At 46.2% G+C, this 14,697-nt stretch overlaps 1 protein-coding gene across 1 annotated transcript; it reads right to left on the reverse strand.

The window, feature by feature from the left end:
• Window positions 1-868: 868 nt before the first annotated feature.
• On the reverse strand, window positions 869-13,881 carry mxra5a (matrix-remodelling associated 5a). The gene is given in 10 exon segments (XM_054623990.1): window positions 869-3,962; window positions 5,309-5,635; window positions 5,738-6,656; window positions 7,564-7,938; window positions 8,325-9,911; window positions 10,032-10,475; window positions 10,478-11,872; window positions 12,220-12,610; window positions 13,450-13,579; window positions 13,697-13,881. Coding segments are annotated over 10 exon segments (7,344 nt in total). The 3' UTR covers window positions 869-2,371.
• Window positions 13,882-14,697: the final 816 nt, after the last annotated feature.

The following is a 14,697-nucleotide window of genomic DNA, read 5'->3' on the forward strand; positions in this document are numbered from 1 at the left end:
TTAACTCAGTCTATTGTTTCACCATGAACGCCAGACCCAGCACGCACCAGTTGGGTTTGTTTGATTTTGATTACTTGGACTTGGATTGCTTTCTGGATGGAGCATTAAATCAGAGATGAATTAGGGAACTCACTCCGTCTGTTCCTGAGAGCCTTCTCTCTGGAGCTCAGTCCTCATTCAGAAGCTTCATTTCTGCTGCAGCTGATGATTTACCTCCTCACTTTTGTTCCATTTTCATATTTTATTCACTTTGTTTTTATTGGTAACAGAAGAGACTTGAAATGTAGAAAAGTATACTGCTTAAGTTAAAGTAAAATTCACAATATTAAAGATTACTCAAAGTACACAAAAGAACAACTTTGTTACAGTAACAAGAGTAAATGCAATTTATTACTTCCACCCTGTAAATTTGTCATCGTGTGACTCTTTCAGGCTGAATCTGCTGAACTAATGGGGGATTTCCTTGTGGCTCCAGATGTTTCTTCTTCCTGGAGGATGAGTCTGCAGCTGTATTCCCTGAGCAATTACTGCAAGGTTCTAGTCTTGGAGAATAATGGTGACCTACTTCCTTCATCCAACATGCTAAATTGAGAATTCTCTCAGATTAGTGTCTGTGCTCTGCTTTCTAAGGACAGCTGAACAAAAACTACATTTGACTTTTGAAACATTTTGTTACAAAAAAGTATATAAAGTCTGTATGTTTCTGGAAACTTTTGTGGCAAACGCTCGGATTTCAAAGTTAATTCAAAATGATTCTCGGTTATGGGTGTCATTAATAGTACAGTGGCAAACAATCTTGAGTTATCGTTTTCCAATCTTTTGCTTTCCCTGCCTCAGCAGTAAAAAGTTTTGGTTTTCGACTCTGAGCTTCGTAGAAACAGGTGGAAATGTTTTATTAAAATATGGGGAAATTGCTTTGCACCACAGTCCGTCAAAGACAAATAATTTACAAATGAGGACACAGCATTTTTCAGAAGCAGATTCAATGATGGTGCACACTGCTGAGAGCAGAAACACAATCCCTTATTGAAATATGTGCAGATATGGAAACACAGAAACTACTTAAGATGGACATTTATGAAAGGCACAGGATACCAACTGATGTCTTTGGAGTAAAAAATACAAATCCTCCGCCTTCAAAATCTTACTAGCAACATTATGCATATTTCAATCAATCCTGTTACAAAGTTAAACAATAGTATTTCAAAGTTAGAAAATGAATTATATAAATTATGCGATTCTTCTGTCAATTATTATTATGCAGTTTGTTATTGAAGTCCAAAATTAATGAAGAATATAGAAATTAGGAACACAGAATGATTTTGCATGACACAGATTACAGTTTACTGTTTAATGGTTATCTCCTCCAAGCAGGTTATGTTTTTGGTTCCGTTTGTCTATCAGCATGATACCTAAAAAAACCTAATGAAAGTTGTTAAATAATTACTTAGATGACTGTCCGAAAATAGTTATTCAAAGTTTTATGTTATGTACCGTTTTCCCATTTAGTAACTGGTAGACAAATAAGCGTTAGCGATGTGACCTATGTATATTTCTTAGAGCTGTTTTAGGACTACTCTATGAAACCTGTGGACAGAAGAGCAGAAGTCTTGACCTGATTGTTGGTATTTATTTATCCTAGTATGGTAGGAATATAGAGATAGTTATTTTTCACCTCTCCTTCCCATCTCCCTGAGTGATTTGAAATATATAGAAGTTAAGAAATGTGTCAACATATTTAAGATAATGTTGCTTTTGTTCTGGTGTTTGGCCTATGTGTAGAACCATTCAGGTACCTACAACTGTTCATCTGTGCCATCACCTTATAGGATGAGGTACCAATATGTTCCAGTTATTACTTATTACTAGTTAAATGTAAATCATTCGGTAAAGGGAAATACACTGCACAATGTGACCATACAAGTCATTAGTCTGAAGCTAAACTGCACGACACAACAACTGGAATCCCAAAGAAATGAGAACAACAACAACTGTCCATGAACAATAACTGTTAAAACTCTGCAATGCAAAAACACAGGCAAACTAGCGTTATTGCAGTCTGCTTTCTAACGTGATTAGCATTTCTATAGCAAACATTGCTATTAAAAGTGTCTTAATGCTCAAAATGGGAGGCCCTTGATCATTTCAGTGATGTGGATTATACAAATAATGATGAAAATGGTAAACTGTGGTGCGGCAAAATACCCCTAAACAGTACATACTCAAAGCACAACTGCAGGTCAACTCAGTATTTCATCATTGTGACAGCAGTTTTTACAACATTATATATCAATAAAAACATTAGCTGCTTTTATCTAGGCAGTTGCTTGGGCATACAGTATGAAGATGGACCATTATGATGTGATATTCTTCAAAACACTTGGAGGATGGTGGCTTTAGAGTCTATGCCGATGGCGTTCCTAGCTGTGCATCGGTAGACGCCAGCGTCTCTTTGTGTCGGGTTCTGGATGATGAGGGAACCTTGTGGATGGAGGTACTTGTTCCCAAAGAGGCGTGGCTGCGCACTGACAGCCAGGCGGGTTTTATCGGGTGTTTCCCATGCTACCTCCACTCTTGGGATCCCAGTTGCTACACAGTTTAACTGAACAGCAACTCCACGTTTAGCGTAAGTCACAGCTAGAGGGCCGCTGGTGATCCGAGGCGGGTACGCTATCACAATGACTGAAGCTGAGAGCTGAGAGCTGCCGTACTCATTGGCCGCTCTGCAAACGTAGGAGCCCCGATCATAGACGGATACTTGTTGGATGGCCAGTGTCCCGTTAGGTAGTACAGCATATCGTCCAGCCCTCTGTGGCCTGTTGAGGACCACCCCAGTGGGCAGTGTCCATGTTAGTCTGAGAGGCTCGCCACTGGTGAGACACTGAAGCAAAAGTCTTTCCCCATTCACAACGCTGACAGGAGAGTTATATCTGTTGTTGATCTCTGGCTTCCTCCCCGGGGACAACGTGAAGGTACGCTCCACAAGCCCTCGAGAGTTACGCCCCAGACAGCGGTACGTACCGGTCTCAGAAACAGAGGGGTTGCTGATGATCAAAGAGCCGTCGGGCTTGTGGAAAAACTTAGAGAACCGAGCGCCGCTCTGCAACGGCGTCCCGCTGGGTAAGATCCAAGTGACGTAAGGAAGTATTGAGCCCTCAAAAGAGCAGTTCAAAGTCATTATATTCCCCACAGTCAGTGAGAGGCTATCTGTTGTGGAACCTCTAATTCGTGTACCCTCAACAACCTCTTTCACATCCAGGTTCACCACCAGCTTGACCTCTCCTCCTTCATTACGAGCGATACAAACCAGCTTCCCCGAGTCCGTCCTCTTGGCTGACCGGATTTCCAAGGTACCATTTTGGTGGACGGTCATTCTGTTGCTGTAGTACGGTGCAGGCAGGATCACGTTTCCTGGTAGGACCCACATGATCCGAGGGGTGGGGGTTCCCTTTGCCACACAGTCCACCAGCTTCCGCTGATCCTGGACAGCCGCCACCTTGATGGAGTTGGCAGTTCCTCCTATGCCGTTGATCATTGGAGATGTTACTTGGACCTCCAGCCTAATGACTTTATGGTCTTGTCCTGCATTGTTCCTGGACATGCAGGTGTAGTTACCTCCATCAGAACGCTGGACCTTTTGAACCACCAATGTCCCATCATCCAGGATCTGGTATTTGTCCAATGCAGGGGAGATGACTCTATTTGTGGGGGATATCCACGTGATGGTGGGCATTGGTTCCCCTTTGGCATGACATCTTATTGTGACTGTCTCACCATAGAAGACCCTGACCAACTTCTGGTCTTTATCCTGGATTTTTGGCGGGGAAGTTGCGCCCTTGACCTTGACTCTAACCTTCATCTCGTCCTTGCCGAGTTGGTTCTCGGCGTAGCAGGTGTAGTCACCTTCTTCTGGCATGCCGACGTGGTTGAAGTACAGCGTTCCATTGTCAAACACCACATACCTACATAAAGGTGAGAGAGGGAAGGGGAGAAGGGAGATACTGATCTTTAGACTTGATGACTGAAGCTTTCAGCTGAGAGTTAAATGCATTCATGTACATTTAGGAGAACATTTATGATTATATGCAATTATGAAGATTAGGACATCACACATTGTAACTTACTTTTGTCATATACTATAGTAAAGAAAGACTATTACTGTATTTATTTCCAAGGCAAAGACAGCAATGGTACAATTTGAGTCTTTTTCTGTGTTCAGTCAGTTATTATGTCTCAAAACATAATGTGTTTGTTGGCCCAACCTTGATAGACTGAAAAGTAGTATTTACAGTAAGTTCAATTTGTCATGGCAGGAAAAAATATATATATTTGTTAGGTAGCAGCACTTGCCAAAATTGGTTCTTGAAGTAAATTTCAGTGGAAGTGTGAAGAGTCATCAATCTTAAGGTGGTCAGCTGCCACAGTAGCAGAGTCAGGGAATATTTTCCCATTAATGATATGGACATTATGCAGATTTTCTAATTAATCTTTTCATGTCTTAATTGATTAACTGCAGGCAGGCCAACCCACAGAAATGGCTGGGCTTCTGAAAGCTCCAGTGAATGGGCCACCTTCAAATCTGCTTTACACATTAGCTCATAGAGAGCTGCAGAGACTTCTTTCCAAAGTCAATGTTTTCTTTAAATGGGTTTTTGGTTAGACGCCTGAAATAAGGTCTTTGGTTAACAAGTTCAGTGATAAAATATGTTACTTAAGATGGCACTGGTGAATTCTGAAGAGTCTACATGTCTTAAAAAAGACGTGTGGAGACTCAGTGGTGTTGACGTGAAGTCAGGCAACAGTGGTGTAGTTCTGGCTATTGTATTTACGCCTCAACAAAAAGGAAAAAAGTATCATAAACGTTTGTTTGCCACAGAGCTTATTTTCTGCAAAAATTCAAAATCCAGTGGAAAAATCCCTATGTCTTAAAGTACATTACTGTAACTTTATCCTGTTGGTTATTCTACACATCTATTGCTTGCACTTCTGTCTGTTATGCTTCCTGAAATTTCTTCCATTTTGTCTCTTGTTAAAGTAATTTTTGGGAAAATATTTCCTTATCCAAAGCCAGGATGAAAGGACACGGGGTTTGAAATGTTTTGATTGATTGTAAAGCCCTTTGAAGCAAATTTGGGATTTGAGATATTAGTCTTAATAAAATGACTTGAAATTATATGATTTAAGAGAGCAGGTTAGACTGGTTTTCTGACAGAAATCTACATCACGTCAAATCAGTTCATTCTTGCAGTTGGACTGTATATTTGAGAAGTGAACGTTAACTTAAGAGTCACTATGAAGCAGCTCATACCTGCGACTGCGTCCCCCGTTGACCCTCTCTCTTTGTTTCACCGGGTTGACCATGGTGCCATCCGGCAGTGCCCAGCTGATCTCCGGGTTGGGGAGACCAGATGCCACACAGTCCACCTTCAGGTCTCCACCGTACACCACCTCCTGATTGGATCTCTGCTGCTTGTGCTCGATCTTGGCCGGCCTGGTCAACACGTCGACCCTCAGCACAACGTAGTCGTCGCCCATCTTGTTACGAGCCACACACAGGTAGTCACCGCCGTCCTTGTCCGTCACGGAGTGAACTGTGATTGTGCCGTTGGGGAACACCCTTATCCTGGGGTCAAAACTGGAAAGATAATAGAAACATTCAGAAGACATTAAATGTATGCATTTGTTTAAACATTTAATTGCTTTAGAAAAACGATTAATTTGTATGTACATTTGTTACCTGTACTGAGCGTCCACCAGCTTCTTAGATGGTGTCCTCCAGATGATCCGGGGCTCCGGTCCTCCTGTCGCCACACAGTTGAGCAGCAGCCTCCCCCCATAGATCACATCTGTTCTCTGGGGGGACGACAAGGTGATGCTGGCCTTGGCAGAGTTGGGATTCCTCCGTGTGCTCAACATCACTGTTCTGGTGCTGGATGCCACACCGTTACTGGCTAAACACTCATATCTCCCAGCATTCCCCGGGCCAAATCCTCGTATGTGCAGGGTCCCGTTGGGAAAGACAATGAGGTTGCGTCCAGTAACAAACTGGGAGGCAGTAAGCTGCATGCCATCAGGCGTGATCCAGCTGATGAGTGGCTGAGGGGCCCCTGTGGCGGTGCAGTGGATGTAGGCGGGGCTGCCCTCTGGGAGGGTGGTGTTCTCACGTGGTGCCTGCTGGATCACAGGGGGCAGCACTGAGACGTGAAGGTGGACAGAGACTGAGTCCACTCCGGCTGCACTGCTGCCGATGCACTTATAGATCCCTCTGTCTGAGTGAGTGGCCTGGCTGATCTGGAGGGTTCCGTTACTGAAGACGGCCACGTGCTGCTGGGGGGCGACACCCAGTGGGGCAGCAGCTACGTGGACCTGGTTAGGGAGCACCCATGTGACTCTGGGCGTAGGGTGCCCCTCCACTTTACACTCCAAACCCACTTTGTCACCGAGGTGCACAGTGATGTCTCTGTGCCGAGGCTGGAGGACCCGTGGGTGCTGAGACCGGACCACAAGGTTGACCGCCAACTGGTCTGTGCCGTACTGGTTCTGGACCATGCAAAGGTACCGGCCCCCGTCCATGGGCTGTGTGTTTCTGATGATTAATGTCCCATTTGGATGGACCTCAAACCTCTGGACCCTGGTGTTCTGAGCAATACTCGCCCCTGCAAGAATGGAAAGACAGGGATTGCATAGTATGAATATATAACGCTTTCTGATCAAACCAGTTCTACTTGGAATTATGTTCATATTGGATGATTCCACAGGTCACACAATATATGTCAGGCAGGGTGTCACTTAGTAAAAAGAGGATAAGCGGATGGATGTTTTTTTAATGATAGACATCCTCTTTCTTTACCATATTTGGCATTTGAATTAATTAATCTTATCTTAAACATAGTGTATTTGCCAAAACCACAATCTGTCCTTCACCTAAACCATACCAGAGTTATGCTGCACAGATATCGCAGAAAAAAAAGACAAGCAATATCAATATCAACATTCTGGTAATAGGTTTGATCACCAGCCTGTGCAGTTTTTAAGCGTGTTATCTTTTTCATGTTCTATAACAAACATGGTACAGAGAGGCAAACACTGGCTGAGAAATGAAGCCTAAAGGTCAATGGCAAAAACTGCATTTGGCCACATAAAGCTGGCTTGAAAAGAGAGTTAATCCCCATACATATCTTCATAAAGCAGCCCGGCTGTCTCACATTTTATCATTCTCATCTTCATCTATTTTGGAGGCCATGTGTGAACATTGTTCTGAACACATCTTCACTTAATCTGAATGTCTAACCATACTGAACAACAATAAGGTGTCTTCACTTTATTATAATTAGAAATAATACTATTACTACTAATAACAATGATGATTTATATAAATAATAGATATTACTATGGGCTTATTGGAAACTAAAATAAAGCAGCATTTTCTGAGCTCTTACACACTATGTGATTACACTGATGTAATCATTCTTTCCATTCCCTGTAACGTCGTAAAGAAGGAAGTGACAAGCCTGACTGAATGTACATAAAAGACTGAGTTATAGGAGGTTGAGTCATACATACCACTGGCAACTTTAGTCCATGACAGGAAGGGCATGGGCTCGCCCTCGGCCTCACAGGGGAGCTGAGCATCTGTTTCAGCGTCCACGCTGAACGTCTGGAAACTGCTCTTAGTTATTCTTGGCTTCCCTCGTGGAAGAGTTCCTTTTCCAGGTAGCTGGTTCCTTTCGGACACATCCTGAGTGCTTGTTAGAAGTCCCTCTCCGAACGGATCGCTTTGGTTCGCAGCAGTTGTCGGGGCAGAGGTGGCCGTCTGTTTGGTTGTCTGTGAGCTGGTCGGTGTTAGCGCTGGGGAGGTTGGATTTGGACTAATAAATAGAGCCAGGTTGTGGTCAGATGATTGGGTTGAAGGAGGAAAGTCTGATGTTCTCCTAGGTTCTGATGTACTCCTAGGTTCTGATGTTCTCCTAGGTTCTGATGTTCTCCTAGGTTCTGATGTTCTCCTAGGTTCTGATGTTCTCCTAGGTTCTGATGTTCTCCTAGGTTCTGATGTACTCCTAGGCTCTGATGTTCTCCTAGGCTCTGATGTTCTCCTAGGTTCTGATGTTCTCCTAGACTCCTAGGCTCTGATGTACTCCTAGGCTCTGAGGTTCTCCTAGGCTCTGATGTTCTCCTAGGCTCTGATGTTCTCCAAGGTTCTGATGTTCTCCTAGGCTCTGATGTACTCCTAGGCTCTGAGGTTCTCCTAGGCTCTGATGTTCTCCTAGGTTCTGAGGTTCTCCTAGGCTCTGATGTGGTGATGGGTCTGGTTTGTTGGTCTTCACCGTGGTTGTATGGGATGTTGTTTAACCTGGGAGCCTCCTGAGTGGTGGCCCTAAATGAAGGGCCCGTTTTGGCCTCTGTGGTAGATGTTTTGGCTGGTGTGACATGTGACGCCACTGTAGATAGGATCACAGCATCGGGCATTGATGAAGTAGCAGATACAGCTGTTGTTATGGCGATACTTGTAAAATCAGAGTTATTTCCTGTGTTTGCGGTTTCTTTAAGATGCAGATCTTCATCTGACTCACTGCTTGTGGTTTTATTTTTACTCAAGTTATGATCGGGTCTTTCAGATAGTGTAGGTTTCTTTGTGGTCAGCTCCTCTGTTTCCAAATCACCCTCAAAAGGAACGCTCAGTGTGGTATTTAATCCACTTGAAGCGTATCCAGAGGTCGTCTTGATTTCATGCTCGATCAAGGAATCAGCTGTTGAATGAACGTCCGTCTCTTTCAAAAGCATTCTTTCGCCTTTTTCTGGTGGTGTGTATTGATAGTCTGATTCCTTCTGCCCCACATCTGCTATCACTTGCATCACCGTGAGAAAATCCCCAGAGTTTGGCAGGGGCCCAAGGTCTCCTGTAGCACTAACATGTAGAGTCTCCTGTAAGGGTTCAACAGGTGGAAGAGGGCTGCCTGTAAATGTCTGCTGAGTGACTGGAGGAGAAGCACTCTCTGAGATTCTCAGGGCTGTTTGAGAACTCGTCTTTCCGTGACCTACTTCTGGAGAGGCTGTTGGAAATGGTGGTGCCGCTGATGTGCTTTCGAACAGCGGTTTGGCAAAGGGCTGACGGCTGTCGTTTGTTTCGGAGGGAGAAGTTGGTTTGCTGGCTGGCTCGTCGTCATGCCCTAAGACTGCGCTCTCTTCATGACTCAGTAGACCTGATGACGCTGCTTGGCTGCCGCTGAATGGAACAGTGGTATTGAAATGGGCTGTTTTGACTTCTAATGGGTCTATTTTTAGCCGTGTGGAGGCAGTGGTCCGGGCGGTTGCTAGGGGACCGTTTGCAGGAGTGGTGGCAGTAAACTGGGTGGGTTTCATCAGCTCTTGTTTCATTTTGTTGGGCTTTCTCCGACGACCCCCATTCCTCCTCCTGGAGTTAGGTTGTCGATTGCGTCCTTCAGACCCCCTCCTCCTTGTAGAGGTGGGTGCTGGTGTAGTTGTTGGAGATACTTTTGTGAGCATCGCTTGAGTTTGCAAATCATCAAGTGTAGTACGCGACTGCGATGTTGTGGCAGTCACACTAAGATATTTTCCATTTTCCTCTTGGCTTGTTTCTGATTCATTCGGGTTGACCGAAGGGATCATCTGACTTCCCCTCGAGGAGAGCTCTCTGTCATCATCAGAGCTGGCACCAGCCTTCGGTCTGTCCATATCCTCGCTCCTCTCCTTGGATGCATCAGCTGTTTTGACTCCATCCACATCTGTATTTGTGCTTTGGTTTTCTCGTAGAGAAAATGTACTGCTGCTGCTTGCAGTGTTTGTGTTGGCCTGCCAGAAAGTGACATCGTGTAGGGGAACAGATGTGGTCTGCTGTGGGAGGAAAAATACACTGTTTGAAGTTGTGTGTACATCCAAGTGTGTGTCTTGGGCTGTGTGCTGTGCATTGTGTGGAGTCTGTGTTGTGTGTGTCTCTGCTGCAGCATGGACGCTGTGTGTGTGCTGACTGTTTGATGTCATATCGTGTGTGGCGTAGCTGTTAGAGCTAGGACCTTCTGTATCGTGTTTATCCGTTTTCATTTGCCTGTATTGTGTTGGAGTGGGCGTTGTTGTGACGTGATCCTGGCCCTGCATGCCATCTGAAGAACCCTCCAGAGTGACCTGTGACTGTGTGGCCTTCTCTGTCTGAGTCCTCTCTGTCGTGTGCTGAACTGGGAGTGGTGTCACGGTATTCTGAACGTTTCGATCCCTAATCTTAGCCAGAATATCAGCCCACTTCTCCGGGTCTATTTTACTCTTTGACACATTAATCTTCCTCCTGCTCTCCACGGTGTTCTTCCTGTCTTCAACATGTGATCCTGTTGGTTTTCGGAGCACCGGCGGCCTCCGCCACAAGTTCCTGGACGGGTGGACTCCCCTCCTGCCGGGGGCCACACCTCCTGGAATTCTCTTCCTCGAAGGATCCAAGCGTCTGATTGGAGCCCCCACCTGAGTCCCTCGATGTCCCCGGAGGCGTCCTCTGCCTCCTCAGTGGGGACCTTAATCTGAGTGCTCAGCCCTGACGCTGACTGAGGTCTCGTTGGAAACTTCCTCAAAGGCCTGATGAGCCCTTTGCGCCGGACAAAAGTGATTTTTGTAGCCAGTGTGTCCACACCATGTTGATTAATGGCGATGCATTTATAATGACCACTGTCTGATAACTGAGTCTGTGGGATGTGTAGAGTGCCGTTGGAATAGACAAAAGCTCTAGAGGAGTTAGCTTGGAAACTAACTATGTTGCTGTTTGGCAGAACCCAGTTGATCTCTGCATCAGGAGATCCAGATGCTGAGCACGGCAGGGAGATGGGGCCGCCTGCAAACCCCTCGATAGGAGTAACGGAGGCGTCCTCTCCTGGGGGAGGGGTGGAGGATTCCTGCACCGTCAGATGGAACGGCATGACAGCAAGGTCTCCATGAACCTTGGCGATACAGTAGTAAACTCCGGTGTCTAAATGGCTGACAGCTCGAATGAGCAGCCGTCCGTCCGTGGACACAGACACCCTGTTGTCTGGACTGCTGTTGGGGGCCTCCACCTTGGAGCCGTCTGGCAGCATCCAGTGGATGACCGGTCGGCCAGAACTGTGCACGTTGCAGAACATTTGACTCGGATTTCCCAGGACAGCAGTCAGCACCGTGCTGGTGGTGTTGATTGACTCAATCATGACCCACGTCCTCCTCTGTCTCCGCACCAGCTCGGCCTCCACCGTCTCTGAGAAGTCCGTGCTCAGGATCAATTTAACCATCTTGGCTGATGACTGAAGTCTGTTCAGCTGAAGGTTTGCAGATGTCTGCATCAGCCATGCCGGCTGGGCCATGATGTTCACTTTAACACCTGTGTAGTACTGGGCGTCCTTCTCAGAGTCCTGTCTGTACACATAGATGGGTTGAGGCTCATTTCTGAGCATAATCCCCCTCTCCAAGTGGGCCGGCACGCTGCTGTAGTATGCGATAAGTCTCCACAGTTGCTCATACTTTTCTCTGTCGACCGGGCATTCCAGGTCCACAGACACAGTGAGGTTGGAGGCCAGCTGGAGCTGGTTCACCTGCTCCCAGTTGATCTTGGTAAGGACTCTTGGCTCCCCAATACCACACTCCAGGTCCACCTCATTCCCATGTTCGTCTGACATGCCCAGGGACATGTTCCCAAATGGTTCCCTGAAGTCCTCCATGGTCATGACCTCGCTCTCCACGTCATCAGGTGGGGAAGTCCTGTGAGGAGAACTGATGACGGGGCCGCTGCAGACCAGGTTCTCCAGCGCCTGGAGCTCTTTCCTCTGGAGGTGCCTGGGAGAGGAGCACATGGGACACATCTGGCCACCGGGAAGGGCCCTGTCCTTTTTACATTTCAAGACCCCTGGAGACAAGAACCACAAAGCTGTCAAATAAGACCTTGAAGTAACATCTTTGAATGTTCATATCTACAAAAAATGTGAGGTAATGTATCAGGTTACTGCTCTTTAAAGGCCCAACAATAAGGACCTCCTGCTTGCCCGGCTCAAGTAAAACGTCACATTTTGCCCAATCAGACCAATAAGTGTTAACAAATAATGAAACTCTTTTTTTCTGGACCTGAGGAGTGAGCCTTCTTATATGTTGAATTGTTTTACCACTGTATAGTAGGGCAAGTTAAAAACACATTAACGTTGAAGTCTGTAAAGAGAGGTCAGTATCACATTGAAGGGCAGAAGTTCAAAGTCTGACCTGGTGAAGTTTGATCCCAGTCATGGAGCCACCTCATGTTGCAGTCACATATCCACGGGTTCCCATGGAGGAACAGGTTCTCCAGCTGTGGCATGGTGGCCACCAGCCCGGAGGGCAGCGATGTCAAATTGTTGTCTGACAGGTAGAGGTGCTTCAGGGTGGAGACGTGGAAGTGGCCCATCAGGGTGAAGGTGCTGAAGGTGGCTGGGTGCAGCTGCTGAAGCCGGTTGCCTTCCAGCTGCAGCAGCCGCAGAGAGGTGAGGCCCTGGAAGGCGTCCGGGTCGATGAACTCCAGGTGATTGTGGTCCAGGTGTAACCGGGCCAAGGCCCAGAGACCCTGAAGGGTGTGTCTGTTGATCTCCGTCAGCTTGTTGTAGCTCATCTTCAACATCTAAACCAGCAGCCAGCAACGAGGAGAAGGTTAATCATCATCAGTAACCATGACATCATGATCCTCTTTAACCCTTCCAAACCACAAAGAAAGAGCTCACATTTCTCTTGGATGAGGCACGCTATGCTGAACAGATGAGAGACCTTCAACCACACATATTTAATGTGTTATGCAGCCATATTTTATATGAACTTCATATAGCAGCAGGGATATTCAGATTTTCATGGGAAAACTTATTAAAATTTCACATAATGTCATTTGTTTGTACAACGACACAGCTGGAAAGTTGTTTTGTAGATCACACTTTGATTCTTGTTCCAATTGAAGAATATTTGAGACATTTATCATTTGTAGAATTGAGTCCAGGTTTCAGGTTTAGTTTTGGTCTTCAAACATTAAAAGTAAGAAAGTCAAAGTCAGCAGTAGCATGAGAATAAGAGAAGCTAAGGCAGACACAAAATAATACGCTTGATGTTCTTGAACCTTATCAAATAAACATTGCAAATAAGATTATAAGCGTTTCTTTTTTTTAGCTTCTTTTTAAAACGCTAAATATAAGCCATAGCTGTACCTGGTCAGTCAAGAAACTCAAAGGAACCATAGTCAAAGGGCTGGGCACACACACCGTCTTAGACGTGCTGATGACAGCACTAACGTTTAGAATTCTATGTTATTTTCTAAGGTTTTGACATCCACAAAAGGCCCTTTGGAGACGTGAGCTGTGGAATACTATTATCCTGTAAAATCAGCAGACCACACAAGGATGGGACCTGGTTCACACCAAGGAACTGATCCAGATCCAGATCCTAATATTTCCACAGTGTGTTCAGCCGGTGTACCTGCAGTGAAGTGAGATCCTTGAACGCGCCGTGGGGCAGACTGTGGATGTCGTTCCCGTGGACCATCAGAAGCTCCAGCTTACTCAGGCCAGCCAGAGATGTGTCTGTGATCTTATTAATACTGTTGAACCTGAAACAACAAGAGCAGAAACAAAACATGAAAGAATCCATTTATTATGAGGCATTAAGAGTCTAATCCAACCTCTGACAGCGTAGCCAAAGTAACAGGCATGCTGAGTCAACTGACCCCAGGTTGATGCGCTCCACGTGTCTGGAGACAGCAGCTGGGATGGTGACGAGGGAGCGGAAGGTGCAGTGGAGCTCGGCGGGCTGGGGGCAGGAGCAGGGCCGGGGGCAGGGGACCGGGGCCACACGGGGCAAGACCAGCAGCAGCAGCAGAGCGGGGAGGACGCACAGGGCGGGGGGGTCCATGTTCATTCAGGGAGGAGCAGCTGTAATAACTACAATCACAATAATGATGATGACATGTCACATAGGTGATGTTGCTGCTTCTTCTTTTAACCCCTTCGTGCATAGAGGTCACTGCAGTGGACAGCGGCGCTACTGTAGGACCCATAAGAGCTGTAGTAGCAGTAGGAGTAGTGGTTCATTCTTATTCTCAATATTAGTCATATTAGAGTATTATTTAAGTATTAAGTAGTAGATTGCGTTTTAAAAATACTTTTCAAGTAATAGAAAGTGACCTAAAATGTAAAAACTGATCCACATTCCAGATTGGTGTGAAAATAAAACTATATGTGGACTAAAACACTCCCAGATGACAGAGCAGGTCTGGCGGAGGTCGCAGCGAGTGATCCGCCTCAGCCCCGCATGCATGGATGAACTGCAGCGGGCTGTCCAGACAAAGGGCTGCCTAAACATAGAATCAGTTCAGCTGGAATCACTGTCAGGAAACATAAATGCTCTTACCTCAAACCCGTGATAGCCTCTCTCTGGGGAGCTCCACATAGTCCATTCCACCGCGCTCCAAGTCCAGAAGCGCACAGTCCAAGTTAAACCAGGAGGAGGAGGAGAACCCTCTGAGAGGACAGGAGGAGAACCCTCTGAGAGGACAGGAGGAGAACCCTCTGAGAGGACAGGAGGAGAACCCTCTGAGAGGACAGAGCTGAGAGCAGAAGCAGACCACTCACATACATAAGGTCCTCTCTGTGGAGCTCCAGGGAGGAATGAGTGAAGAGCTCCTGCGCTGCGCTGCGGAGGCGCAACAGGAGGAGCCAGAGGACAGGA

This window comes from Anoplopoma fimbria, chromosome 22 (genome assembly GCF_027596085.1).
Source record: "Anoplopoma fimbria isolate UVic2021 breed Golden Eagle Sablefish chromosome 22, Afim_UVic_2022, whole genome shotgun sequence".
In the NCBI taxonomy this organism is placed as follows: Eukaryota; Metazoa; Chordata; class Actinopteri; order Perciformes; family Anoplopomatidae; genus Anoplopoma; species Anoplopoma fimbria.